Raw genomic sequence first — 27,408 nt, 5'->3', positions numbered from 1 at the left:
ACACACAATTCTGGAGTGGAAATCACTGCATGGGCTCAGGAACACTTCTGAAACCCATCGTCTGTGAACACAGTTCATCGCTGTGTCCACAAATGCAGGTTAAAAGTCTCCAAAGAAGAAACCAGAAACATGATCCAGAAACACCGCCTCCTCCTTTGTCAGTTTCGGTTTCAGCATCTTTATCGATTGTTTTCATCAAACACCTGAAACTTCTTTCGTCTTGTTTGTGTTATTTGAAAAGTTTGAACTGTTTTTTTTTTATTTTTTATTACAAGTTTTGATCCATGCGCTTGCATTTGTGCGCTTGCGAGACTCAGTGCGCCAAAAAGGAGTAATGGGGGGCCGCGCGGGAGAACGATGAGAGGAGTGGCCTGCTGCGTTCAAGTGTGCCTCGTAAAATACTAAATATTATAATTTTCTCAAACTTTGTTTCTCAGCGGTTCCAGTTGTCTCAGGTTTCAGCTCTGTAGACGTTTGACAGCATTAAGATCAGGAATCTTAGAAGGCACCTTCACAACAGTCCAACGTTTGGTCCCGATCTATTCTGGCTGCTTTCAGCGGTGTGTTTTGGCTCCTGAAAATGTTGGAAGCACCATGACCTTTGACCTGTGACTGACACGGAGCTTTCTAACACCGTCCAGCATGTTTGGCTGCAGAGTTCCTGGGTAGTCTTCAGGTCCCACAGCGCAGTTTAACGTTTGAGTTTCATCTTCTATCTACTCTGAAGTTCTCCTTGGTTCTTTGTCGACCATTGTTTTTTTTTTTTTTGTATGACAAGGAGAACATTTTTTTTTTTTTTAAATTTCATTCCTTTTCAGGAGGAGTTTTCGATGAGCCGTTTAAATAACAGAAAAAAAAAAGAATAAAAATATCTACACCCGTAATACAGTATAATAATTTCTCTGCGAAACGAACTGCAGGGATTTAAGGTGTTCCGACGGTCCCTGAAGGCAGCGCGTCGCCCTCCAGGCGTCAGTGCGTGATATCCCTCCGCGGGAGAGAAGCGCGCGGCCCTTTCCCTCCCGACAACACAGGATGCGAACGGGCGGTGGTGAAGCTACGAGACGTTACTCTGCGCCGCGGCCGTTAACGTTTCCCGCTCCATCCGAGTGAAAACAACACAAAACAACAACAACAACAACAACACCGCGCGAAGCTCCGGGGGAAACCTCCTCCTCCTCCTCCTCCTCCAGCACCGACCGATCCCGCCCCGCGGCCCGGCTCCTACCGATCTTCCGTGGAGGAAACGTTAATCTGCTCCGAGGGCGCTGCGCGGCAACCGAAAGTGTCCGAGTGAAGCGCGAGAGGCAGCCGGGGCGGAATGGAGCTCATCACGATCCTCGAGAAAACCGTCTCTCCAGGTGAATGTCGGCGCCGCGCCCCGCACGCACACACACACACACACACACATACACAGAAACGCGCGCGTACGTATCGCGGCCTGGGACCCCGGGGCGTTGTTCCCGGGGCTCCGGTGCTGGGCCGGCGGCGCCGGGCTCTCCGGTGGACCGGGGAAAGTTTGGTGGAGGGAACTGCCTCGTTAGCGGGCTGCTAGCTGCTCGTGCTAACCCAGCTAGCGTCCCGGCCCTGGCACCGCTGGTGACATCGCACTCTGTCCGGCGTTTTTAATCGCGAGCCCCGGCGGCGGCGTTCACCGGCCGGCCCGCCCGGGCGGTTCCTAAACGGGTTGTCATCGTCGCGGTCGCGTCGCCGCCCGGCTCCGCGGAGGTGATCTCCCCGCTGCGGGGGGAAGCCTCCTCCGGAGCCGCGACCCTGCCCGTGCCCGCTCTAGCCGTTGCCAGCCTGTTAGCGGTTAGCCGTCGGCCGCTTCCGCGCACGCCTGTCCCCCGCTTGACGGCACTTTAAAGCTGCCGCGAGCCGAGAAAAGTCCCCCCGGGCGTGGAGTCACCTGCGCCCCGCGGCTTTGACCCGAGTTCACGCGGTTAGAGCCGGTTTGCTGTTCGTCCTCACAACTTTTTATTTGTGTCAACGGAAGCGTGTCCCGCTGGCTAACGTTAGCACTAGCTCGCTAGCCGCCGAGGCTCCGGCTGCACGGCGGCTAACACGCATGTTGCAGCCGCGGCGGGTGTTTCTCCAGCCGCACCGGGTGTTTCCGCCGCGGAGACGTGAACTTTGAACATCTCTTATCACGCGGCGGCGGAGGGGGGGAGGGGGAGGGGGGTGGACGGGGACGGTGGCCGTGTGATTCGTGAAGCCGGTTGAACCACTCGGTTTTGGGCTCATTGAGAAGCACCGTGTGTTAGCCTGCCTTGCTAGCCGGAGCTAATCAGCTAACATCACATTGAATAACCCCTCTCCCCCTCCTCCTCCTCCCCCCTCTCCTCCTCCTCCCCCTCTCCTCCCCTCCTCCTCCTCCTCCTCCCCCCACCCCACAGATCGGAATGAACTGGAGGCGGCTCAGAAGTTTCTGGAGCAGGCGGCGGTGGAGAACCTGGTGAGTCTGCCGGTGTGAGGTGGAGGTGAGCCGGGGGGGAGGGGAGGGAGGCTAACGGCCCCGCTGCTGCAGATACACCGACAGCTGGAGCGGGGACCGGGGGGGAGAGGAGCGGAGGACAGCTGGACCCCCCCCCCCCCTCCACCTCCCATCCAGCTCCACTAAATATCTGTAATAACTGAAAACTTCGATATTTGTGAGCGTTGTTTTTTTTTTTTAGGGTCCATCAGCAGGTCAAAGGTCATCTGGACGACAGCCAGGAAATTAACCGTCTTTGTACGATTTGGTACCACAAAAAAAAAAAAAATCAGTTATTAAAACGGCAGCTACCGTAAAAAATAAAAGTATTAAAGAGTGACGTGTCTGTAAGTGTTATTTACTTCACACCGAGGGTTCTGCAGCGACCTTCAGATCGGGTCGTAAGAACCGAGTTTGTGATGACAACATTTCATTAATAACGACCTTCACGTGTTAAACGGCAGCCGGTCGACTCACCAGGAGACTTCGGAGCTCCTTCTGATGTTTTCTTTAGTCGTTATTTTGTATTTCCATAATCTGGGCAGCAAATGAGGGGCGGGGCCAATCGTGGCACAGAGCGAGGTCATCGGACAAACTTCCCCACTATTCTTCCTCTTTGACTTCTGAGGTGTCCGATAGCGATAACATTTACATTTATTTTACTAAAGATGAATTAAAAAAAAACTTGACTATAACAACGAGCAAGTGATAAATATTCTGTTGTGTCGTGATATGAGACAAGATATCGTCTAAGTTATCAGTTCTTCACGCCCCGAGACTTTAAATCAACTCTACTGGTGATTATTGATCCAATACTTCCTGCTCGGTCTCTGGGATGAATCTCAGCAGCCAATCACAGCTCTTCCTGCTTCCTCATTGCTGGAAAATGCTGACGAAGCAACGGCGGCGTCGCCAAGTGCTCGCTCGGATTCCTCTGTGACATGTTCAGTGTCCCGTTGGTCCGTGGAGCTGTCAGAAACGATGCTGTCCAGATGTTTGTGAAGCAGCTGTTTCACTGAGAAGTGGGCGGAGCTCTGAGGAGGGTGGAGGAAGTCAGACAGGTCTTCTGTTGAGTCATGGAGGCCGGCTGCCTCAGAGGGCATGCTAGGACATCGGCCTGATTCAGCACAGATGAGTGTTTGTCGGTCTGCAGGCACTTCCTGTTTCGCCGAGACCACTTCACTGTCACGAAGGGCAGTCAGGAAATCTGATGTTCGATGCTCATTATAGCCTCTGAAACTTTTAATGAAGCTTTTAAAAGCTGTGACGGAACGTCTGATCCACCCGAACTCGGTTCAATAACCAGTCCGGCTCCTGAACCAGAACTTAAAGCTGGTCCAGTTAGAAGTTAAAGTTCAATGAGTGCAAACAGGAAGTAGCCCCGTTTAACATGTATGAGGAGGCAGATGATTAGGAACACTTATAGATATGATGTTCTGTACAGCCCCGCCCACTGTGACCTCAGAACCAAACAGGAAGTAGAATCAAAAGGTGTTTTTTTAGGGGTTTTTTTAAGTCGCAGGTGTTCCTAATAAAGTCACCACCCATGTCTGACATCTAAACCGTATTAACCAGATAATGTCTCTTCCTCCTCAGCCCACCTTCCTCGTGGAGCTGTCCAAAGTGTTGGCGAACCCGGGGAACACTCAGGTGGCTCGTGTGGCGTCCGGCCTGCAGGTGAAGAACTCTCTGACCTCCAAAGACCCCGACGTCAAGACTCAGTACCAGCAGAGATGGCTGGCCATCGACGGCAACGCCCGCCGCGAGATCAAGAACTACGTGAGGACGGGAACCTTCGGGGAATGTGGGGGAGGGGGTAACGTCCCGCCACCGCCGCTCTTAACATCTCCGTCCGTGTCCTCAGGTTTTACAGACTCTGGGCACGGAGACGTACCGGCCCAGCTCGGCATCGCAGTGCGTCGCCGGCATCGCCTGCGCCGAGATCCCCGTCAACCAGTGGCCCGAACTGATCCCGCAGCTGGTGGCCAACGTCACGGACCCGTCCAGCACCGAGCACATGAAGGAGTCCACGCTGGAGGCCATCGGATACATCTGCCAGGACATCGTGAGTGACGGAGGCGGGCGGAGGGGGCATACAGAGGGAGGCAGGAAGTACATGCAGGCAGCAGGAAACTAACAAAATAAAAGCAGAAAGGAAGAAGAAAGTACGTTGTTATTGTCAGACATGACTAATCAAACTGCAGATCGGAGAGAGAGAGACACAGGAAGTACAAACAGGCAGCAGGAAACGACACAATAAAAGCACAAAGGCTGATTAAAATGTTTTCATTATCAGACCTGACTAATCAAACTGCAGATCAGAAAGCAGCTCCAGTGTTTCACTGCTGTTCGAGCTGCTCATTCAAAAGAAAAGATCCAACTGATGACATCACATCCTACAGACTCTCTGATTGGTATACTGTGGTTGTGATGTCGTATTTTTTTCTGTTTCCCCCCCTCCCCCTCCTGGATCAGCCGTAGTGATCGGCGGGTTCACCTGCTCTCTCACCTGTGTTTCCTTCAGGACCCCGAGCAGCTGCAGGAGAACGCCAACCAGATCCTGACGGCCATCATCCAGGGGATGAGGAAGGAGGAGCCGAGCAACAACGTCAAGCTGGCCGCCACCAACGCGCTGCTCAACTCACTGGAGTTCACCAGGGCCAACTTCGACAAGGAGGTGACGACACACAGCCGTCTTCACCTGCTCGCACCTGGTGGAATTTTTTTCCCAACATTTGAAGTCATTTAAAACTCTGTAAACAGATGGTGGTTCTGATCTTATCATTGATTAGTACCTGTTGCTTGTGTTTCAGACGGAGCGACACTTCATCATGCAGGTGGTCTGTGAGGCGACCCAGTGTCCCGACACCAGAGTGAGTAACCCGCACACGTTTGACCCGCCCACACGTTTCCCTGCGTGACCTTCGACCCCCTCCTCACCCATTTCCTGTATTGCTCTCAGGTGCGCGTGGCAGCTTTGCAGAACCTGGTGAAGATCATGTCTCTGTACTATCAGTACATGGAGACGTACATGGGCCCGGCTCTGTTCGCGGTAAGACGACCCGTTACAACATACAAACGGCTTGATTTAGCACGCGTGTAGTTCTGCTGCCAGAGTTCAGAGGTTAATCCCTCCTCATCCCCCCTCAGATCACCATCGAGGCGATGAAGAGCGACATCGATGAGGTGGCCCTGCAGGGCATCGAGTTCTGGTCCAACGTGTGCGATGAGGAGATGGACCTGGCCATCGAGGCCTCGGAGGTCTGAGGCGTCACGTCATCCATCAGCACTCAAACAGTCACACCGTCGCTTGTTTATTTATCTCTTCCTGTTTCCTCTCGTCCAATGGCAGGCCTCGGAGCAAGGACGCCCCCCCGAGCACACCAGTAAATTTTACGCCAAAGGGGCTCTGCAGTACCTGGTCCCCATCCTCACCCAGACCCTCACCAAGCAGGTACCCCACTTCTGACCTCTGACCTTCAGGTGTTCACGTCTCAGGCCGTCTATAACCTCTACTTCCTGTTTGACCGTCTGCAGGACGAGAACGACGACGACGACGACTGGAACCCGTGTAAGGCGGCCGGCGTCTGTCTGATGCTGCTCGCCACCTGCTGTGAGGACGACGTGGTGCCTCACGTCCTGCCCTTCATCAAGGAACACATCAAACACCCCGACTGGCGCTACCGGGACGCCTCCGTCATGGCCTTCGGATCCATCCTGGAAGGACCCGAGCTCAACCAGCTGAAACCGCTGGTTATACAGGTAACTAAGCCGTCACTGGTCACCAGTCATTAAGGAACCAAACAGCCGTTAACCAACCAGCTCATACTGCTGTTATACGGGTAACGCACCCATTACTTAGTAACCCATCACTAACCAACCAGCTCAAACCGCTTGTTTACAGGTAACTACCCAGTCACTAACTACCCATCTGACCCTCCCCAGGCGATGCCGACCCTGATCGAGCTGATGAAGGACCCCAGCGTGGTGGTGAGGGACACAACGGCGTGGACGGTGGGGAGGATCTGCGAGCTGCTGCCTGAAGCTGCCATCAACGATATATACCTGGCGCCCCTGCTGCAGTGCCTGATCGAGGGGCTGGGGGCGGAGCCGAGAGTGGCGTCCAACGTGTGCTGGGTGAGCGACGGGGCTGAGTTCTCTTGAGTTGGATGACGGACAGGTGACATCACTAACAACGTGTCTCCTCCCGACAGGCCTTCTCGTCGCTGGCAGAGGCAGCGTACGAAGCCACGGACGCGGCGGAGGACCAGGAGGAGCCGAGCACCTACTGCTTGTCCTCGTCCTTCGAGATCATCGTCCAGAAACTGCTGGAGACCACCGACAGGTAGGACGGCACCGTGGTTCTGGTCGAGTTCTCCAGAGTCGGAGTGTTTCCCGTGACTCAGTGTTTGTGTTGGTGTCTCAGACCTGACGGTCATCAGAACAACCTGCGCTCCGCCGCCTACGAGGCGCTGATGGAGATCGTCAAGAACAGCGCCAAGGACTGCTACCCTGCGGTCCAGAAGACCACGCTGGTCATCATGGAGCGGCTGCAGCAGGTCCTGCAGATGGAGGTGAGGTGGAGGGGGCGGGGCCTCTGTGTTCTGTGGAGAGACTTCAAAACAAAACTCCCTCCTGTCCTCCGTTCTTAACGTGATGTCACTTCCTGTGTCTGCAGTCTCACATCCAGAGCACCTCAGACAGAATCCAGTTCAACGACCTGCAGTCGCTGCTGTGTGCCACTCTACAGGTGAGGCAGCGCACCTGAGCGCCGTAGCTGCTGCCGCCGCCGCCGCCCCCAGGCTCTTATTGTGACGGTTCTGAGCGTTTCCTGTGTCTCTGCAGAACGTCCTCCGGAAGGTGCAGCACCAGGACGCTCTGCAGATCTCGGACGTGGTGATGGCGTCTCTGCTCCGGATGTTCCAGAGCACCGCCGGCTCCGGGGGCGTTCAGGAGGACGCTCTGATGGCCGTGTCCACGCTGGTTGAAGGTACGGCCGCCTCACGCTCACCTGTGAACACCCGAACCACAGGGGGCGCTGTCATGCTGACTGATGGGTCTTCTTCTTCCAGTTCTGGGCAGCGACTTCCAGAAATATATGGATGCCTTCAAGCCTTTCCTGGGTATCGGACTGAAGAACTACGCCGAGTATCAGGTAGGACTCTAAACAAACAAACGGTTACCACGGTTACAGTTGCCTCCGTGGTTGTGTGCGGTAACCGCGGTTACAGCTGCCTCTGTTCATGTTCTCAACAAGCTCAGCTCTACGGTAACAATGACGGTCGACTAAACAACTTGAACGACGATAAAGTGTGAACTTCCTGTGATTTCAGTTTGCGACAAACGTGTTTCTTCATGTCTCTGAACAGACGAAGATTCTTTTTGAGCGATCAGCCGCTGGAGGAAACTTTATTCAAACACAAACCGGTTCATCAGAGATTTAATTGGTTGATGAAAAGTGTGAATTTGTTTCTGTTTGCTGATGTTGAAAAGGCTTGTGATCGGTGTTGTGTTATTGATGGTGTGTGTTGCAGGTGTGTCTGGCGGCCGTCGGTCTGGTGTGTGACCTCTGCAGAGCTCTGATGTCCAACATCCTGCCTTACTGTGATGAGATCATGCAGCTGCTGCTGGAGAACCTTGGGGTGAGGACACTCCTCTTGTCTGTCCTATTGTCTGTCCTCTTGTGTCCCTGATGGATCAGCTGATCGGTCTGTGATGATAAATCATGCACCACGCTGATCATGATGTAAACAAACCACGTTTATCTGAGACCTCTTCCTCATGCTGCCTCCCTCCTCTTCATCACTTCCTGTCCCAGTTCTGTTTCTGTGACCTGTAGCCCCCTCCGTCCGTCCTCTAACCGTTTCTGTCTCTGCGTGTCCAGAACGAGAACGTCCACCGGTCGGTGAAGCCTCAGATCCTCTCTGCGTTCGGAGACATCGCTCTGGCCATCGGAGGAGAGTTCAAGAAGTACCTGGACATCGTCCTGGACACGCTGCAACAGGCGTCCCAGGCTCAGGTGGACAAGGTAGACACCGGAGGGACATCCTCCTCTTCCTTTTCCTCCTACTTCCTCCTCCTCCTTCTTCACTCTCTCCTGTGTTCCAGACGGACTACGACATGGTGGACTACCTGAATGAGTTGAGGGAGGGCTGTCTGGAGGCGTACACCGGAATCATCCAGGGCCTGAAGGGGGACCAGGAGAACGTCCACCGTAAGACAGATGAGACACACACACACACACACACGCGCACATCAGGTGACGTCGGTTCCTCTTCCTGTCCGTAGTGAGTCAGGAGGATTTTACGATGTCGCATAGAGATTCGGGTCTTTTTCACCCAGAGAGCTGCAGGCTGCAGCCGGAAACAAACGGCTTTCTGGTTTTGCGAGACCCAACAAACAAACAAACAGATGAAATTTAAAACAGACTTCTGGATTTGTATGTTTAACCCCCTCCCCCCCCCCCCACCCCACTTTCCTCCTCCAGCTGATGTCATGTTGGTGCAACCCCGGGTGGAGTTCATCCTCTCCTTCATCCATCACATAGCTGAAGATGAAGATCACTCTGACGGAGTCGTGGCCAACGCCGCAGGACTCATCGGGTAAGGAGGCGGGGCCGAGGGATGATTGACAGGTGGAGGTGGTGCTAGTGGATGATTGATAGGTGGAAGTGGGTCAGGGGGACGATTGACAGGTGGGGCGGGCCAGAGGGATGATTGATAGCTGGAGGTGGGGCCAGTGGGATGATTGACAGGTGGATGGGGAAACTCTAGGTCAATTGATGGAGTTGAGAACAGGTGATGTAAGCGTGAAAGAGATCCTGGACCTGATGATGAGGTCAGAGTCCTGGAGGCGGATCAGGTCCATAGACCCGACCCGTTGGTTGGGTGGTTGATAGATGGATGAGCTCAGGTGTGTTCGGTCTGTGAAGAGAAATCATGCACCACTCTGACACTGTGATGGACAAGCAAACCACAACCTCTGAGACCAACAAACAAACAAACACCTGCTGATCAATCAATCAGGTTATTGATAGGAAATGAATCCAGCAGCTGTTTTCAAAGTGTTTGTTTTGTTTAAGTCTGTTTTACACCTTTGATTGTGCAGCTACACCTGCACAATCAACCTTTAAATATCTGCGCAATACAGTAATCTTGTTTGTTGTTGACGTGTGTGTCTGTCTGTCCGCAGAGACCTGTGCACTGCGTTCGGTAAAGACGTGATGAAGCTGGTGGAGGTTCGTCCGCTCATCAACGACCTGCTGACGGAGGGTCGGCGCTCCAAGACCACCAAGACCAAGACGCTGGCCACCTGGGCCACCAAGGAGCTGCGCAAGCTCAAGAGCCAGGCCTGGTGAGAGAGAGACACACACACACACACACACACACACACACACACACACACACACACACACACACACACACACACACACACACACACACACACACACAATGAACCAGACACTGGTCTCTGATTGGTTGGCCTTCGGAGTGGCTCAATGAACGTTAATACGAGCCACGCTGTGATCACAGAAAGCTGTGAGTGGTGGGTGGGCGGAGCCAGGCTAGCTCAGCCCAATCAAATCGCAGGAATCTGACATGAGTCTGCATGTAAACAGATGGTATCAGCAGCTGATTGTGTGTTCGGTCTGTGAAGAGAAATCATGCACCACTCTGACAGAGTGATGGACAAACCAACCACAACCTCTGAGACCAACAAACCAACCACAATCTCTGATACTAACAAACAAACCAACCACAACCTCTGACACCAACAAAAACCAACCACAACCTCTGACCCCAACCAACAAACCAACCACAACCTCTGACACCAACCAACAAACCAACCACAACCTCTGACACCAACCAACAAACCAACCACAACCTCTGACACCAACCAACAAACCAACCACAACCTCTGATACTAACAAACAAACCAACCACAACCTCTGACCCCAACCAACAAACCAACCACAACCTCTGACACCAACCAACAAACCAACCACAACCTCTGACACCAACCAACAAACCAACCACAACCTCTGACACCAACCAACAAACCAACCACAACCTCTGACACCAACCAACAAACCAACCACAACCTCTGACACCAACCAACAAACCAACCACAACCTCTGATACTAACAAACAAGCCAACCACAACCTCTGACACCAACCAACAAACCAACCACAACCTCTGAACCCAACCAACAAACCAACCATAACCTCTGACACCAACCAACAAACCAACCACAACCTCTGACACCAACCAAAAAACCAACCACAACCTCTGACACCAACCAACAAACCAACCAGGAACCTGTTTCACAGTAGCAGAATGAAGTAATCCAGATCAGACCGTGAAGCCCGGCTTGATCGAATTGGGTCAGAACATCCTGGCTTCATCTGCCGATCCGGTCCAGGAAACATCTTCATGATCGTAAACTTTTTTTTTTACTACTTTTTAAAGTTAAATGTCCGACTGACACGAGAAAACGGAGTAACTAAGAAACTGCTTTCTGATCACGGTGAACCAAGATTAAGTTAGCGTGGCCTTTAACCTGGTCTGGAGCAGGTTAGCTGTACAGAGTAGATCGCCATGGTAACGGATGTCAAGGTTTTCCTGAAACCGAATCAAGGCTTAATTAAACCAGAATACCTGGAAAATCCTGGCTTATTCCCCGATCTGTGTTTTTGTGGAATGTTGCTGAATGAAGGTTTACTGTCTGACTCTGTTGTGTTTAAGATGGTTCTGACTCGGTTCCTGGTTCCGGTTGTGTTTCAGATGGTGCTGGTCGGGGACGGAGCGATCCGAGCTGGACATCAGTGACCTGGAGGACAAACGGCCCCCCTGGAATTAAAGTCTTCTGTGTCGGTCGGAGCAGAAGAAGTGAGATGAAGTGAGATGAAGTGAAATGAAGTGAGATGAGTGTCTGTGTGTGAGCGAGAGAGAGAGAGAGACGTGTGAGCGAGCGAGCGAGAGACGATGACATCACACCACCTTCAGTTCCAGCAGGCAACACCCCCCCCCCCTTTCCTGGACGGCCTGTGGACTGGACTCTGACTCCCCTCCCCCCCTTAAAAAACAACAACAACCTGCCCCCCTCCTCCTCCCACAATCCACCTCTCTCGCCGTGTAGCTGGGCTCTCCTACGACATCACGATGATGTCACCGACCCGCCGCCGCCCCCCCCCCACGCTGAGGGAGGGAGGGGAGGAGGGGGAACTGGATTCGGACACGACGAGAACCTTCCGACTTTGTGTGGAACCGGAGACGAACGAGCGACTTCGTGGACTTCTTCTGTGGAAACTTTAGATTTTTTTGTTGCTCTTATTTTTCTTCTTCTTCTTCTCCCGGACACCAGAACGGCGGCGGAGACGCGACGGACAAAACGCCCTCCGCCCGCTCCGTCTTCTGTGTTCGACGCTCTTATCTGAACGGCAGCACTAAATTCCTTCAAAATAAAAGTACAGCGAATCCCGAGAGGAGCGAGTGCCAAATGGAGCTAGTTTAGCGTAGCCGTGGCCCGTCGGCGCGGCCGGCTGCTTCCGGTTTGATTTCCCGCTGCACGTGGTTTTGGGAAAAGGGGTCACTCACCATTTTTGCTTGTTTAAAAGATTTCAGAGAATTGAAGACGTTTGTAAAAGGTTCTATTTTTCCATTGCTATGATGAAAATAAAGTTAAAAACAATAAAATGATCTGAAACATTCCCCGAGCACTTCTGGTGATTTTGCTCTTTTTTTTTTCTCTCTGTTGGACTTCCTGGACTCAAACGTTTGGACTGATTGCTGATTGGATGCTGAACTTTGGCCGCCTCCCACTGTCAGTTTGTTTACTCGACGCCACAAAGAACCATAATTTTTGTTGTTGTTTTTGTTTTTTTTAACTCGCTTCACTGCTCAGCGGCCGCTCCGCGCTGCTGGACTTCTTTTTTTTTTTTTTTTTTTTTTTTTTTGGGGACACTGAGTTTGTAGTGAAAATCACAAGAAACCCTGCGAGCGCGCTCAGTGCCGCCGCCGGCCCACCTCAACTCCACGTTTGGATCACTTCACTCCGGGTCAGTACCGATAATCCGACACGAGCTGCAGCCTCGGATCAGAAACCACCTGAACAGTTCAAACTTTGTGTGAAGTTGTTCCGCCTTTTATTTTGTAGAGGTGCGGCAGCCGTAGGGAGGACGTACTTCCTGTGTTGACATGATGAACCTGGCAACTCGAATTGTGAATCATTTAAAGCCAATCTGCTTTTTATTTCATATTCAACTTTAGTGAACTAATAAAGTCTATATTGTACTGAACCCTGTGCTGCTGCTGCTTCTTCTTCTCACCACCACGCTTACTGTCAGCATACAAAATAAAAGCCTCGATAATTAAAATATAAAGGTGATCAGATCAGAAGTTTCTGTTGTTGTGGGCAAAAAGACGTGATTATTAGTTGAGTTTTTCTTTATTTTAACTTTTTTATTTACTGTAGAACTAAACTTGTGACAGTTAACCATTTATTTGATTACAAATGTCTTAACATCCACGTGATGCTGTGATAAAACTGTTAGAAGACATTTTTATTAATTACAAACAACAGTTTCATCTAATTTCACATATTTGTAGCTGATCAGTCAATAATTCGGAGCTGGTTTTTGATTAGACTTCAGCTGCTGGCCTCCACGCAGCAGGGGGCGCTGCAGGGACGTGATTCAGGAGTTTTAAAATTTAAAGTTGTTCAAAGGGCAGAAACTATTTTTAATTTGGTCAGTTTTTTTTTTTTTTTTTTTTGTCCTCACATTCAATCAATGAGAAAATATCTGTTTCAACGTGTTCGAAAAATATTTCGGCCTCAGAAGAGAAACTGCAAACAATTAAATAAACACGAGCAAATAAAAACAATCGGTTAAAATTTCACTAATTTTTTTCTGTTTTCACCTGCTGCATATAACCGGAAATATTATTTTTAATATAAAGCTGCAGGTGAACAGGTGAGGCCGAACATTAAAAAAAAAAAACTAGAACGGAAGTTTAATTAGATGGCGTTTATAAAAAAATTAAAAAAAATCATGATTCAAAAAAATAATAATAAACTGTCAATATTTACAATACTACAAAATAAAATGCTACAAAATATACATAAAATCCGGAATTTCTACAAAAAAAAAACTACAAAAAAAGTATTAAAATGTATTTATAAGATAAACTAAATATGTACAAAAAAGTTCACGGCTATTGAACACTAAAATAATAATAATTATTATTATTATTATTATAACAATAATAATAATAATAATAATAATAATAACAACAACAAGTCTAGAAACGGACGGGCTCTCCGGTACCGGGAAGTGTTCAGCTGATAGGTTCCGTTCTTAACTTCCGTTTATCAATCAGCAGGGATCGATTATTGATTGATTCCCCCCCCCCCCCCCCCATCACATCCATGTTGTCTGACCGGAGGATGAGTCGGTAGGAGGCTAACAGCTCACGTCAAGGGGCGGCGGCACCGGGCGCGTTTCTCATGTCCGTTCGTGTTTTGACGTCGCTTCAGCGGAGCCGTTACCGTCACGAACCGGTCCGGACTTCACATGGCCGCGGGTCGGTGCTCCGGCGGGCTGCCCGGGTAGCTCGGCGGGGAGATGCAGCAGCTAGCCGCCGTTAGCTCCGTCAGTGAGAGGCTGTTATGTAAGAGCCGCCGCCGTTAGCCCGCCGCCATGAACGACGCGCAGCAAGAAATGTCTCCGGACTTCGTCCTCATGCGGCTCGTGTCCGCGGCCGAGTACGACCGGCTGGACGAGCCCGACGACCTGATGTCCGGAGGCGGCGGGTTCGGGTCTGTCAAAGCCGTGCTGGGACACCGCGGCGGCGGGTTTGATCTGGACTCTGGCGGCCCCTCGCCAGGCCTCGGCTCGGCATCCCCGCACTACAGCTCGCCGCTCCCCGGGAAAGGGGAGCTAGACGGCGGGCTGATGTTGACGCAGGCCCCGCTGGGCTCCGAGGCGCCGCTGTCCCCTCCGCCGACCGAGGACTTTGCCGTGGCGGCCCAGCGGTTTGTGGACTTCCCGGTGCCGCACGGGCACGGCTCGGCGGGACACGGGTCCAGGGCGCAGCTGATGGTGTTCCAGAACCTGCTGCGGTCCGGAGACCGGATCCTGGAGTGCGGGTTGGAGCAGCCGCCCCCGGGGTTTCTGCAGGAGGAGGCAGAGAGACAGAGACAGCAGCTTAACCTGGGTTCAGGTACCGGTCCTGGTAGCACAACGGCCGGTCCCGGACCTGGAGGCGGGAAAGACCAGAGCTCTCACTGCATCACCTCTGCAGAGGAGAACCTGCAGCCGCAGCAGCTCCTGCAGTGGCACCCGGTCATCAGACTGTCCAAAGGGTCCGAGTCCCAGACTCCTCAGCAGGGCGTCCCGGTTCTGGACCCCGAGTCCGGGTCAGTCCTGTGCCACAGACACCAGCTGATGACAGACCGGCTGGCTAAATGGCCCCCGGGGCTGCTGGACCAGGCCCTGCGTCTGGGGCTGCTGGAGCCCCGGAGGAACTGCTCCTCAGGGGGCGAGGATCCGGTTCTGGCACTGGCCCAGAGGCTGGGTCAGCTGGGTGAGGGGAGGGAGGGAGGCGGGGGGGAGGACATGGTGCTCCCCCTCCCTCGCTGCTCCTGCCACAGCGTCCTGGCCTCGGGGTCAGGGGTCATGGGGCCCGGCGAGGACCCGAGCGAGACCAGCGACGCCCTGCTGGTCCTGGAGGGACTGGGGTCTGAGGACGTGGGGGAGGACACAGAGAAAGGGGATCGGGTGGGGGGAGTCGGTGGCGGGGGGACACCCGGGGGGGCGGGGCCTGTGTTCTCCAGCGGGACTCTGAGCGGTCTGATGCGGCAGGTCCACCGCCTGGCGGAGGAGGCGGGCGTCTGCACGGACCAAAGCTGCCGATCCTCGCTGGCCGTCCTCGGTGCCGCGGTGGCCCTCCCCCCCTGCACAGACCCCCGGCCCCCTATCAGCACCACCACTTCCTGCCCGTACCCGCCGGTCCGTCCCGAGGCCACCTTGGCCCTCAGCGGTCTCCTCGTGTCCCCCGACCCCCTCCCGTCCTCCGGCCCTGCCCCCGTCCCCCGCCCGCTCCATCAGCACCAGTCCCGCTCCCAACCCCAGAGCCGCGCCACCACCCCCAAACTGGGCGTGGCTTCGGGGGGAGCGGGGCGGTCCGCCTCCCCTCTGGTGGTCCTGGAGGGGGAGGCAGGGGGAGGAGGGGGGAGGGACGGGGAGAAGACGCCGCGGGGGAAGTCCAGGAAAGTGGGATCGCTGAAAGTCCGGCTCAGCAAGCTGTTCAGAACCAAGAGCTCCAGCGGGGGGTCGGGGGGGCTGCTGGACAAGAGGCCGTCCCTGGCGTCGTCCACGTCGTCGGGGGGAGCCTACTGGACGTGTGGGGGTCCACCTGCAGCAACACGGAGCAGGACGGCAGCAGGTGAGGCAGCCGGGATGCTTGTCGCCATGACAACAGGGTGAAGTTGGTACTCGGTGTTAAATGCTGACCTGAGACCAGCTTTAACAGGATCGGAGGGGCGGACAAAATAATAGGTACACCTGCAAGTCCTCCGTAACGACGTTAAATCGTCTCTTAGAGCAAAACAAGGAAATATTCCAGATTTCACTTAATCATCATTAATCTGTTGATTAATTCCTCAATTATCAAATAAGAGAACTGAACATTTCTTTCTCGTCACACAAAAGTTCTGCAGAAATCATTAAACCGTTTTGATTATTTTCTTCTTAAAAGTAACGATTTGCTGCTTTTTCTTCACCTGATAAAGAAACGGAGTCGTTGTTTCCGACTGTTAAATGAACTCTTGAAGACGTCGTCACGTTAAAACCTTCATTTTTTATTCTGACATTTTATAAACACGACAGTAATGTGTTCAACATTCAGTTTGCATCTTCTGCGAACATGAAATTAGTTTCCTTTTGAAAAGAGACGTTTAATGGATCAATAGAAATAGTTCCTGATCAGTTAGAGATTAGATGAAAGGATCAGTCGTTTTTCCGTGAGTTAGTTTTGGGGGAACACGATGTCGCCACTTCAATAATATCATTTAAGGAGTCAGAGAACCAGATCGCTCTGATGGGACGGAGCTCGCCTCCATGGCAAACAGAGTTTTGGACTTTAGTGAAGCATGTGTGGTGGGGGAGAGAGGGGAGGGGGGGGGGGTATGATGGTGATGATAGTGAGGATAATGAGGATGATGATGATGGTGAAGGTGCGTCCCAGTTAAACTGTGTCTGCTCTCCAGGCTGCAGGTGTCCAGACCTCACAGTGCCTTCTCTCCGGTGCCCTTCACCCCCCCTTTCACCGGTGTGTGTGTGTGTGTGTGTGTGTGTGTGTGTGTGTGTGTGTGTGTGTGTACACAGGTGAGGTATTTTTACCTGCCTTTGTGTCTCTCGGTGACCACTTTATTAGGAACAGCAGACTGTTATTAACAGTTTGACCTTTGAACTGAGGATGAGGAGGTCGTCTTGTTCTTCGTTCTCTTCCTGCTCCACACTAACTCTTCACCTTCCCTCTGTCTCTAACCCGTCTGTCTTTGTGTCGATGTGTCCAGGTGAGACGGTCTCTCTGGTTGATGTCGATATTTCCCGCCGCGGGGGAACCTCTCTCCACCCTCCCACGCCCCCTCCTCCACCCAGGCGGAGCCTCAGTCTGCTCGGTACTTCCTTTTCTTCCTCTTTCACTTTCTGGTGTCACTTCCTCTGTGTCTCTTTGTCTCTGTCCGTCCTGCCGTCCGTCTTCTCTCTGTATGTCTCGCTCAGGTAGGCTTCACTAATCTAGTTCTCTGGAACCTGAACCCGGTTCTGAATCTGAATCCTCCAAAACTATTTTATCGACGGTTTTAAAGATGTTTGATGGTTGTCACGGCGACAGAAATTCTGTCACGGCAACAGAAATTCTGTCACGCGACAGAAATTCTGTCACGTCGACAGAATGTGGTCGTCGTGGCGACAGGTCGCGATCGTCATGCCGACAGAAATTCATTGTCCTGCCGGCAGACAGAACACAAGAACACAGTTGTCACGCCGACAGAATGCTATTGTCACGCCGACAGCGTACAGAGCCAGGTGTTGCAGTAGCCGTCCGTCCTCTCAGGTGTCCCTCTGTCCGTCCCCTCCAGATGACTTCAGCGGTCCTCCTCAGCAGCAGGGTCCCTTCACGGGGGCCTCGATGCAGTCCCTGCCCCCTCGACCAATGGCCCTGCCCCCTCCCTCAGCACCATCCAGCACAGCCTGAGCCTCAACGGTGACACACACACACACACAGAGATGTGAACAGGGACAGTTGTTATCTCGTCTTGATGACTCATCATGTCCTCGTGTCCTCTGTCTGTCCCTCAGACACCTTCCTGCGAGGTTTACCACGACCGGTCCCCCTCCGACCCGACGGGCAGCACCCCCCGCCCAGACTCGTCCCCCGCTGCCCCCTCGGTCGACCTGACGCCGGCAGCTTCGCCACCAGCCTGAGAGAGCTGGAGAAGGTGGGCCGACGTCCTCATTGTTTCTATTGGCTGCAGATTGTGGAGGGGGCGGAGCTAACCTGTGTGTGTGTGTGTGTGTGTGTGTGTGTGTGTGTGTGTGTGTGTGTGTGTGTGTGTGTGTGTGTGTGTGTGTGTGTGTGTGTGTGTGTGTGTGTGTGTGTGTGTTTGCAGTGCGGCTGGTACTGGGGGCCGATGAACTGGGAGGACGCAGAGATGAAGCTGAAGGGGAAACCGGACGGGTCGTTTCTGGTCCGAGACAGTTCGGATCCTCGGTACATCCTGAGTCTGAGCTTCAGGTCGCAGGGAGTCACCCACCACACACGCATGGAGCACTACAGAGGTGACACACACACACACACACACACACACACACACACACACACACACACACACACACACACACACACACACACACACACACCTCCGGTTGTCACATGGTCTCCCCATCTCTCCTGCAGGGACGTTCAGTCTGTGGTGTCACCCCAAGTTCGAGGACCGCTGTCACTCCGTGGTGGAGTTCATAGAAAGAGCCATCATGCACTCCAAGAACGGAAAGTTCCTCTACTTCTTGCGCTCCCGGGTCCCAGGTACCAACCGGCCAATCGGCTCGCAGCGTCCGTCCTCACCTGTCTTGTCTGTCCCTGCATGAAAACTACATGTCCAAAAATATGTGGACACACATGTGGGTCTGACTCGATGTCAATACATTTATCTGTAAAGTGCATGTGTCCACATACTTTTGGCCATTTCACGATTTCAGGATGGTCAAAAGTATGTGGACGCGCTATGGGGGTTAGATCCGTAATAGAACAGCTTTATCTGCCCACATACTTTTGGCCAGTGTATAAACTGGGTGTCCACCTTACCTCAGTATAATAACAGACTGAAACAATGTGGTCAAAAGTATATGGACACACTTTGGGGTTAGTTTGACATTGAGTTTCAGTCCTGGAGCACGCGCGTGACCGTGTTCTGTCCGTCCCCGTGTGTCCAGGTCTTCCCCCGACCCCGGTCCAGCTCCTGTACCCGGTCTCCAGGTTCAGCAGCGTCAAATCCCTGCAGCATCTCTGTCGCTTCTGCATCCGGCAGCTGGTCCGCATCGACCACATCCAGGAGCTGCCGCTGCCCACGTACGTACCCGAACGCACCCGACAGGACCTCCAGTCCACGTTAAAACCTACGTAAACATGCTAACGTCTGTCCTCGCTGTCCTCAGACCGCTGATCGCCTACCTGAGGAAGTTCTACTACTACGACCCCGAGGAGGAGATCAGCCCGACGCCGACAATGGAGGTGAAGGAGCGGGGGGCGGAGCCTAGCGGGCAGCCGGGGGTCGAGTCCCAAACGTAGCACTGGAGTCTGAGAGAGCGTGAGTCCAGGTTATTGATACCGATATCAATATCAATACTTCTCTTAAACAGATAGAGAATGGATTTATATATATTATATATTCATATCTCGATGTTTCTCCTCATAATTTGGTACAAAAAATAAAGACAAAGATGTGACAAGATTAGAAATTTTTTAGCATACATTTTTGCCAAAGTAACGTTAAATTTCGTCATTTATCAAAACTCTAATTGGTTCTTATTTTATATATATAATATTTTTTTTTACAGTAGTAAAATTTTACACCTGTAGCCTCCTCATCACTGAATGATTGATCCGCCCACATCGCTAAACCCCGCCTTTACCAGTTGATTTGTTGGTTTGACTTCCTGTTTCAATAATAAAAGTCGTCTTCTTCGTGTTTCTCCGCAGCTCTTTTCTTTTCTTTGTTTTTGGGACTCGATCACTGAAGGACGTTCAAAACATTCAAACTTCAGACTGCAGCCAATCAGCTCCGCATCCAGGCGGGTTTCAGATGATCCACCCTCCTCCGGGCTCTCTGATTGGCTCACGGGGAGTCGACGGGGGGAGGGGACAGGGGATGTGGAGACTCCGCCTCTCTCTTGATGTCATCACTAAGCAGCAGGACTACTGGAAAACGTGACATCGCCGTTAGCAAAGGCGCTAAACTGTAAAGGACGCCGGTCGCCTCCGGGATCCTTCGACTTCCTGAAATCACAAAGCACTTTGGGAGTTTTACCGACAGCCGCGTTACCGAAGAGACGGACAGAGAACAGGAACGCAGACCCTCAACTCCATGTCCACTCGCTGTTTGTCGGATTCGGCTGTGCGAACTTTTATCGAGTCCTCACAAACCGTTTGTCTTCGCTACGTTAAGTTAAGACTTCCGTTCGTCTCCGGGCGCCGTCGTCGTGTACGCTTCAGTACGTTATTTTTTTGGGGGGGGGTACGACTTTTGCACTGCAAGTGTGGAAGAGGCGGAGCCTGAATGTAGGTGAAACAGAGCCTCAAAAGGACGCTCAGAACATGAATGTCACCAGCTAACGCTAGTTCGGATTACCTGGTTAGCATCAGCTAGCCACGTTAACAGGAAGCGCGAGAAAGCAGAAACACCCGTGATGACGAGCATCAGTGTATGCTCCGCCCACTTTTTTCTCCAAGTGAAGAAACTAAATGTTCGCAGTTCTTTTGATCCGCTCCCGTTTGCCCTGTTTAAGTTACTGTAGTAATACTCACTACTTCCTGTATCTGTTTCTAAATAGAAGCCCTCAATTGTTTTCCAGCAGATAGAAACATGACCTAATGAGGCTTTTATTGTGAAACACTTGCAGGTACGTGATGTGACCGATGTCGGACGATAGGACTTTAATCGTGCGCGTTAAACGTAACGAGTGAACTTAATGAGATCGCACTGCAACCCGGTGATGAAGTTCGTTAAAGTAAAGTTTCCTCTGAAACTTTTAGCTTCGGCTGTCGGAAGTCTCGTGACGTGAAATTAATCTGCCGACGTTTCAGGAAGTGACGGCTGGTTCACGTCATTTTTGTGCGCCGAAACAAAACGACGACGACTTGAAGGGAATCTTTGAGGTGGACTGCAGGTTGGTTCTCATTGGCGCACTTTATCTCCTCGAGGGGGGAGGGGGGGAGGGGGGTTGATTTCTAAATGTTTCAGAAAAGTTGTGAGAACGACGTCTTTAAGGCAGAAATGTTTTGTTTACTGTAACGCTAACGAGCTTTTAATTGTTCTTCAGTTACGTCTAAATAATTGGTCGGTTTTCTGGCCCCGCCTAGTTTCTGACCAATCACAAAGTGGGCGTGGTCGTTTCTGAAAGATTCTGGTGTCTGTTCCTGAAGTTTCGAAGCACACTGAGGCTTTTATTTTGAAGAGTTAACGCTCAGTCAGATGCTGATTCGGATATTTTGTAACTTCGAATCGCAAACAGCTGCAACGCCTGCTTCTGAGAGCCGAGTCGTGATTTAAAGACTGAATCGTGTTTCTTTTTTATCTGCCGCAGTGAGAACTCTTTTTATGTGTCTATTTTTTGTTTTGTTTACTTTGTTTACGAGTGTTTGAGTCTGAAACGCACTGAGGGACAAACACTGGGAGGAAACTCGGGATCCTGGAGGCGACCGTCTGCAACATTACCAAAAAAAACTCAGAAAACAGATGGAGGAGGAGGTTACCGTGACAACTACTGAACTGTGTCTGGATAGACCGGACCTGGTGCCGATCCAGACGAGTGAGTTCTGTCCCAGCACAGAATGGGAACACTGGAGCGCCCTGCGGGGACATTTCCATGATGTCAAACAGTGGACACGCGTGACACACTGAAGGACTGCAAACGTGTTGTGGAGCCGTGATCTGTCATCTCTGGTTGTTGTGCAGTCAGCTGTTAATAAAACAGTGTGGATGGACCGACGCCATGTTGTCTCTGTTCCAGATTTTCTGTCACATGGGTCCTAATTTAAATAATTTCTTCAATTTTAAGACAGAATTTCATTTATTTGAACAACATTCAGGTCTGAAAAAATGGTTCCGATGCAGAAGTGTCTTAAGCTGCAATACCACCAAGTGCCACTAGAGGTCGTCTCCAAAAAGCCTCCGGCTCCATAGACTCCCATTCAACTTCTCTCATCAAATCCAAAGTGAATAAAATGTGTCCATCAGTTATCTCGGTGTTGTTAGCTAAAGTCACTCCTTCTTATTAGTTTTCTGGAGGTCCATCTGAAAATAATCCCTCATTCATTAGAAAAGAAGATTCAAGAAGACCTGTTTTTGGGGGCGTGTCTGTTTGATTGACAGGCCTGTGGTGCAGTCAGATTTCAGCTATCGATGGGTGGGAAGTAGTATCGTCAGATTTCCGATCAGATCAGTCAGATCCACCGCTGGCTCCTCTCCCAGCTCGTCCAAATATGGTCACTTCCTGCTCCAAACTGCTCCGAACTACCAAGATGGTGACGGACAGAATCTGAACTGGAAGCTTCGTAACGATCACAAACCACCGGGCGACGTCACTGATGGTTGAACTTAGTTTTAACATCAGTATGAAGTAAAATTCGTCCCAAATTCTGCTCCAAATCTCATTTGATCTTCATGTGATTAAATGTCTGAATCTGACCTAAAAACATGAATCTGTTTACAAATGGTCCAAAAGAGTTTTTCAGTTTCAGTTTTGTCATCAAACGGGATCCTCTAAATATCTGACTTCTAAAAAACATCTGAGTAGAAAACCTGCAGTTTTTATTATCAAGAACGGATCAGAGTTCAGGATTCATGAAGCTCAAAGACCGACGAGCTGCAGATGTTAAAATTCAAATAGAGAAACATTTCCTGCTTTCAGGTTGATGACGGGCAGAAACAGGTGGGATGACATTACAGTATTCAGGCTGATTTTCCCACCTCTCCAGGTGAGTCAAAGACTTTTTAACAAATAAAATGTTTATTAGAAGTTGATATTTCCGATTATTTAAAACATACAAACACTGAACAACATCAATAAATAAAACAACAAAGGGGAAGTTCAGTGTTTAATTAACCTCAAATGTAAGCACGGTTCTGACCCCGCCCCCTTCGATGACATCAGCACAGGTGTGTTCGGCCTCCTGCAGCGGTCGCTTCCAGCAGAAAACCAGTTTTCCCTCTTTCTCATGTTTCAGCCTGAGAGTAAAAAAATATTCTGTCATTTTGTGTGTCAACAGGTGAGAACGGACAAGTGAGCTGTGATTCTCTTCACAATTTTCTTTTGATGTCTCCGGACAGTTAATCGGTGTTTTTCTTTCTGTTGTCTTATTTTTCATTCTTTCTGGCCCCGCCCCCTCGCGCTGCTGACTCACTGTGTAAACAACAGCAGGTCGGTTTGATTGAAGCTGAGTCATGCGGCTGTCCCGCAGGAAGTGGGTCTTCCTGCTGCTGGGGGCTTCCTGTTTCATCATCAGCTCCGTGTTCTTCAGGAGGTCCAGCAGGTGAGTCCGATAAACAACGAACAGAGGAACAACTGAAGAGCAATTTTAATTTGATTCTATATTTTACTTTCTTATTTACATCTTTATGGTAATATGTTGCTTTCTTTTGTCGAATTGAATTTTTTTTTTTTTTAAATAAACATCTTTTAAGTCTTTAAAAGAAAAATAAGTTTTGAACTCATTTCCTGTCTGTGTGCGTTCAGTCAGCAGGCAGCAGGTGGCAGCACTGAGCCGGCAGACGAGGTTCAGGTGAGCTGGAGGATGAAGGCAGCAGCTTGGTGGGAGGAAGAGGAAGATGATGAAGAAGAGGTGAGTTTCAGCAGCAGCTGTTTGAATAAGACTTTTTATTATCAGAGATTCACACAGAAAAGAAACAAAAGAAACAGAAAACTGATGATTATTATTAAAAATGTATCTCAATGTCTTCATGATAACATCTTAAAATGTGTAAAAGGAGTCGCCTGCTTCCTGTTTACCGCTTTCTGTTTGCTGCTTCCTGCTTCCTGTTCGTGGAGAAGATGCGGACAGAAGCTGCGTGCTCCCTGAGGAAGGCGGTGAGGAGAGACCACCGCCTCAGGTCCAGGTTCCGGTTCTCGGTGCCGGTCCTCCAGTGGGCCCGAAGTCTCTCGGAACCGGCCGCGGAGCGGCTGAAGAACCAGCCGCCTCCGTACGGCTGGGCGGGACTTCCTGTCAACGGTACACTGCAGTTACGTTGTTTCCAGTTCGACCTCATGGTGGCGCTGCCGTCTCACTGTGACTGTAACGTAGAAGTTCTGTTGTCACGGTAACGTGAAGCCACGGCACCTGGCGACAGGTTTACTCCAGAACAACATTTTGGTCAAAGTCGGAGGGTTGTCACGACGACAGCTGCTGCTCTTTGACCGACCTTCCTTACCCTCCTCTTCCTCCTCTTCTTCCTCTTCCTCTTCCTCATCACCCTCCTCTTCCTCCTCAGTCCTCCAGTCGACCCTCCCCCTCCTCGGCAGCCCCCTCCTCGTCCGTCGCAGCTCACCTGGCAGGTGTGTCCGCTGCGCCGTGGTGGGAAACGGGGGGATCCTGCGCGGGTCGGGTCAGGGGAAGAGCATCGACGGCCACAACTTTGTCTTCAGGTGAGCTTCCTGTTTCACTACAGTCACTTCCTGTCGTGGGGGGCAGGGGGGGGAGGAGTTATTGGTTTATTGATTTACCTTCAACCCATCAAACTTAATTTAAACAAATCAAACTTCAGATAGAAGTTGATTAAACGTATTAAACGTTGTACCATGATGCTACTTCCTGTGTGTCAGGATGAACGGGGCGGTGATCCGAGGGTTTGAGGACGATGTGGGGACGAAGACGTCTTTCTACGGTTTCACCACCAACACCATGAAACACGCGCTGAGGTGGTACCGACGGGACGGGTTCACCAAGGTCCCTCAGAGTCCGGTGAGAGCCGAGAGCCGAGAGCCCGACCTGCAGGGGCCGACACCAGAGCTCACCTGTGTGTGTGTGTGTGTGTGTGTGTGTGTGTGTGTGTGTGTGTGTGTGTGTGTGTGTGTGTGTGTGTGTGTGTGTGTGTGCGCGCGCGCGTGCAGGACACCCGGTACATCTTCATCCCGGTGGACCTCAGAGACTACGTGATGATGTCAGCGGCTCTTTGGGGGCGTACCGTCGTCTCAGGTAGAGACAGAGGAGACAGGTGAGTTGGTGTCTCGTCCAATCAGAATCAAGGAGCTGCAGGATGACTGATAGTCAGACGTTAATATAAAAACAGATTTTATCGTTGGAGGTCTTTTTTTTTCATACAAGTTTTCAACCAATGATTATTTTTATTACAGATGAATCTGCTGATGAAATGATTCATTAAACAATTTTTTTATTTCTAAAATTTCTAAAAAAAAGTCCCAAAAGCTTCCTTTTTAGGTAAGTTTATGATTGTGTTTCTACCACGACTTTTATTTTGGTAACACACCAGAGTTCTTCCTGCAGCCTGAAGGTCTGTTTAAAACTCCTGCAGCTCTTTGGGCGGCACGGTGATGCAGTGGTTAGCACTGTCGCCTCACAGCAAAAAGGTTCCGGGTTCGAATCCGGTCCTGGGCCTTTCTGTGTGGAGTTTGCATGTTCTCCCTGTGCTTGCATGGGTTCTCTCCGGGTTCTCCGGCTTCCTCCCATCATCCAAAAACATGCACCTCAGGTCAGGTTACCTGGCGCCGCACTAGTGGCAGCCTGCTGCAGCAGCTCCCCCCTGAGAGCCCCCCTGCTGTAGGGAAGACATTTCCCCTCGGGATTAATAGAGTACTATAAAAAAAAAGCTCTTCATCGATCAGTTTGTCCTGTAATTCTCTGATTGTCCTGCAGATGGCAGCGTGTCCTCAAACATTCAGGAGCTTCACTTAGCAGGAGATCTTACTGCTCTGAGGGAGGATGTTGTTGTTGTTGTTGTTTGTTAGTTAGTTTGTTTATCCAGATGTTTCCTCCCACAGACCTTCGAAATATTTTGGCCACAGATCACCTGAAAGCTTCAAACTGCTTCATCCAGAATTCATCAACTACCTGACTCACAGGTAAAGAACACATGATTGATTGATTGATTGATTCATTGATTGATTGATTGATTGATTGATTGATTGATTGTGTTTCAGTTTCCTGGAGTCTCCTCTGCTCACCAATGTCAAGACTGCTCACATGTACATGCCATCCACCGGAGCTGTGATGCTGCTGACCGCCATACACACCTGTGACAAGGTGAGACGCACACACACACACACACACACACACACACACAGAAATATTTTGCAAAATGTACATTTCACATAATTTATACTCTCTCCCCTCTTATTTTATAAAACGTGTTTTGTGAAATACTTGTGCCTTTTGCAAATCTTTTTTGCGTAAATTTTTTGGGAGGTTTTCCGACAAGTTATTGAGTTTTGTATACTGTTGTATTGTTTTGGAACTTTTTTTTTTTTTTTTTTTTTTTTTTGTGTTTTGTGTTTTGTGGATTGTTTTTATGTTTTGACCCTCAGGGCCACCGTACCTCACTGCCACATCTGAACTCACAGACATGAAACTAGTAGTTTGGGATTCACTGCAATTCATATTTTCTGACAACATCGTTGTATTAAAGTTCCTCTTAAAAAACGTAAATAAATCTCCTCAGAAATCACAGAGAAAACATTGCGTCTTCACGGCTGTAGAAGTTACCTGAGAATTGTCATGTTTTTCGGTTTTCTTCAGTCCCACGGTGTTTCAGCGATAGTTGTCTGCACGTGTGTGACGTACCTGCAAACAGGAGCTGATAATAGAAAATTCTGCTGCTTTAAATGGTGAAAAACTGAAACAGGAAAATGATGCCAGCATGTAAGAGCTGATTGTGTTTGTGCTGCAGGTTTCTGCTTATGGCTTCATCACCAGGAACTACGCCTCCTTCTCCAATCATTACTACGACTCGGTGAAGAGGCCTCTGCGCTTCTACTCAAACCACGACATGCGGCTGGAGAACCGCCTGTGGGAGGCGCTGCACCGGCAGAGGGTCATCAAGTTGTACCAGGGGAGGGCGGGGAGCAAGAAGGCGGAGGCAGGGCTAATAAAGGAGGGTGGGGAGCTGACATAGGAGGCGGGGCTAATAAAGGAGGGCGGGGAGCTGACATAGGAGGCGGGGCTAATAAAGGAGGGCGGGGAATGGTTGAATGAAGGCCATGAGTGAGTTTGTTTCGCATTTAAATGTTTTAGTGAACAGAATTTTAAACTGTTTGAAATGAAGAAAAGCATTTTAATGTCGAGGTCATATTATAACCCAGGAGGTTGTTTTTTTTATGTTTGATGTCGGATTATAATCCACGAGGTTTTTCTTTCCCTTCAAACCACCACTCATGTTTACCTACCAGACGTTTGTTGTGTTTATTGTTTTTATGCCACGTGTAACAATTGGTGTTTTGTCATTTGAATTGATTTTGTACTGTTTGAATATATTGTTGTTATAATAATTAAAATGGAAGCGCTACTGGGCTTCTATAGATGGAAACACCTCTCTGATGATACCTTATTGGATGGGTTAGGTTTTTGAACATTAAATGGAACCAAGCGGACGGAAATGAGTTTAAAAAAATAGTTTCTTCATCTCTGAAGTTAAAGCAAAT

General features: G+C 50.6%; 3 protein-coding genes and 1 non-coding gene across 4 annotated transcripts; all 4 read left to right on the top strand.

Moving 5' to 3' along the window:
• Nucleotides 1-983: 983 nt before the first annotated feature.
• On the top strand, nt 984-12,771 carry kpnb1 (karyopherin (importin) beta 1). Its single transcript, XM_069716011.1, has 22 exons — nt 984-1,361; nt 2,397-2,455; nt 4,070-4,252; nt 4,338-4,538; nt 4,998-5,150; nt 5,287-5,346; nt 5,436-5,525; nt 5,624-5,734; nt 5,826-5,927; nt 6,011-6,235; nt 6,419-6,610; nt 6,688-6,818; nt 6,900-7,047; nt 7,152-7,223; nt 7,319-7,463; nt 7,546-7,628; nt 8,008-8,115; nt 8,358-8,501; nt 8,582-8,687; nt 8,961-9,075; nt 9,665-9,826; nt 11,258-12,771. Coding segments are annotated over exons 1-22 (2,631 nt in total). The 5' UTR covers nt 984-1,321; the 3' UTR covers nt 11,259-12,771.
• Nucleotides 8,734-8,874, top strand: LOC138631285 (small nucleolar RNA SNORA79). Its single transcript, XR_011311713.1, has one exon. It is a non-coding gene; the product is annotated as a small nucleolar RNA SNORA79 (small nucleolar RNA).
• A 1,128-nt stretch (nt 12,772-13,899) lies between the features above and the next one.
• On the top strand, nt 13,900-21,747 carry LOC138631209 (suppressor of cytokine signaling 7-like). Its single transcript, XM_069716007.1, is given in 12 exon segments — nt 13,900-15,853; nt 15,856-15,919; nt 16,743-16,804; nt 17,052-17,156; nt 17,619-17,705; nt 17,708-17,743; nt 17,839-17,978; nt 18,150-18,318; nt 18,437-18,565; nt 18,973-19,108; nt 19,195-19,346; nt 19,739-21,747. Coding segments are annotated over 11 exon segments (2,742 nt in total). The 5' UTR covers nt 13,900-14,172; the 3' UTR covers nt 19,328-19,346; nt 19,739-21,747.
• Nucleotides 21,748-22,940: 1,193 nt separating this feature from the next.
• On the top strand, nt 22,941-26,882 carry st6galnac2 (ST6 (alpha-N-acetyl-neuraminyl-2,3-beta-galactosyl-1,3)-N-acetylgalactosaminide alpha-2,6-sialyltransferase 2). Its single transcript, XM_069716037.1, has 10 exons — nt 22,941-23,026; nt 23,176-23,290; nt 23,494-23,599; nt 23,809-23,986; nt 24,246-24,399; nt 24,577-24,715; nt 24,865-24,968; nt 25,753-25,833; nt 25,912-26,014; nt 26,658-26,882. Exons 2-10 carry the CDS (start codon nt 23,202-23,204, stop codon nt 26,880-26,882), a joined length of 1,179 nt encoding a protein of 392 aa, XP_069572138.1. The 5' UTR covers nt 22,941-23,026; nt 23,176-23,201.
• Nucleotides 26,883-27,408: the final 526 nt, after the last annotated feature.

The sequence above is a fragment of the Brachyistius frenatus genome, unplaced genomic scaffold (assembly GCF_029030835.1).
Source record: "Brachyistius frenatus isolate BFR_SWC_R1_liver_20210118 unplaced genomic scaffold, ASM2903083v1 Contig_151, whole genome shotgun sequence".
Lineage (NCBI taxonomy): Eukaryota > Metazoa > Chordata > Actinopteri > Embiotocidae > Brachyistius > Brachyistius frenatus.
Note: the sequence above shows the minus strand (reverse complement) of the source record. Positions and strands in the feature narration are given on the sequence as shown.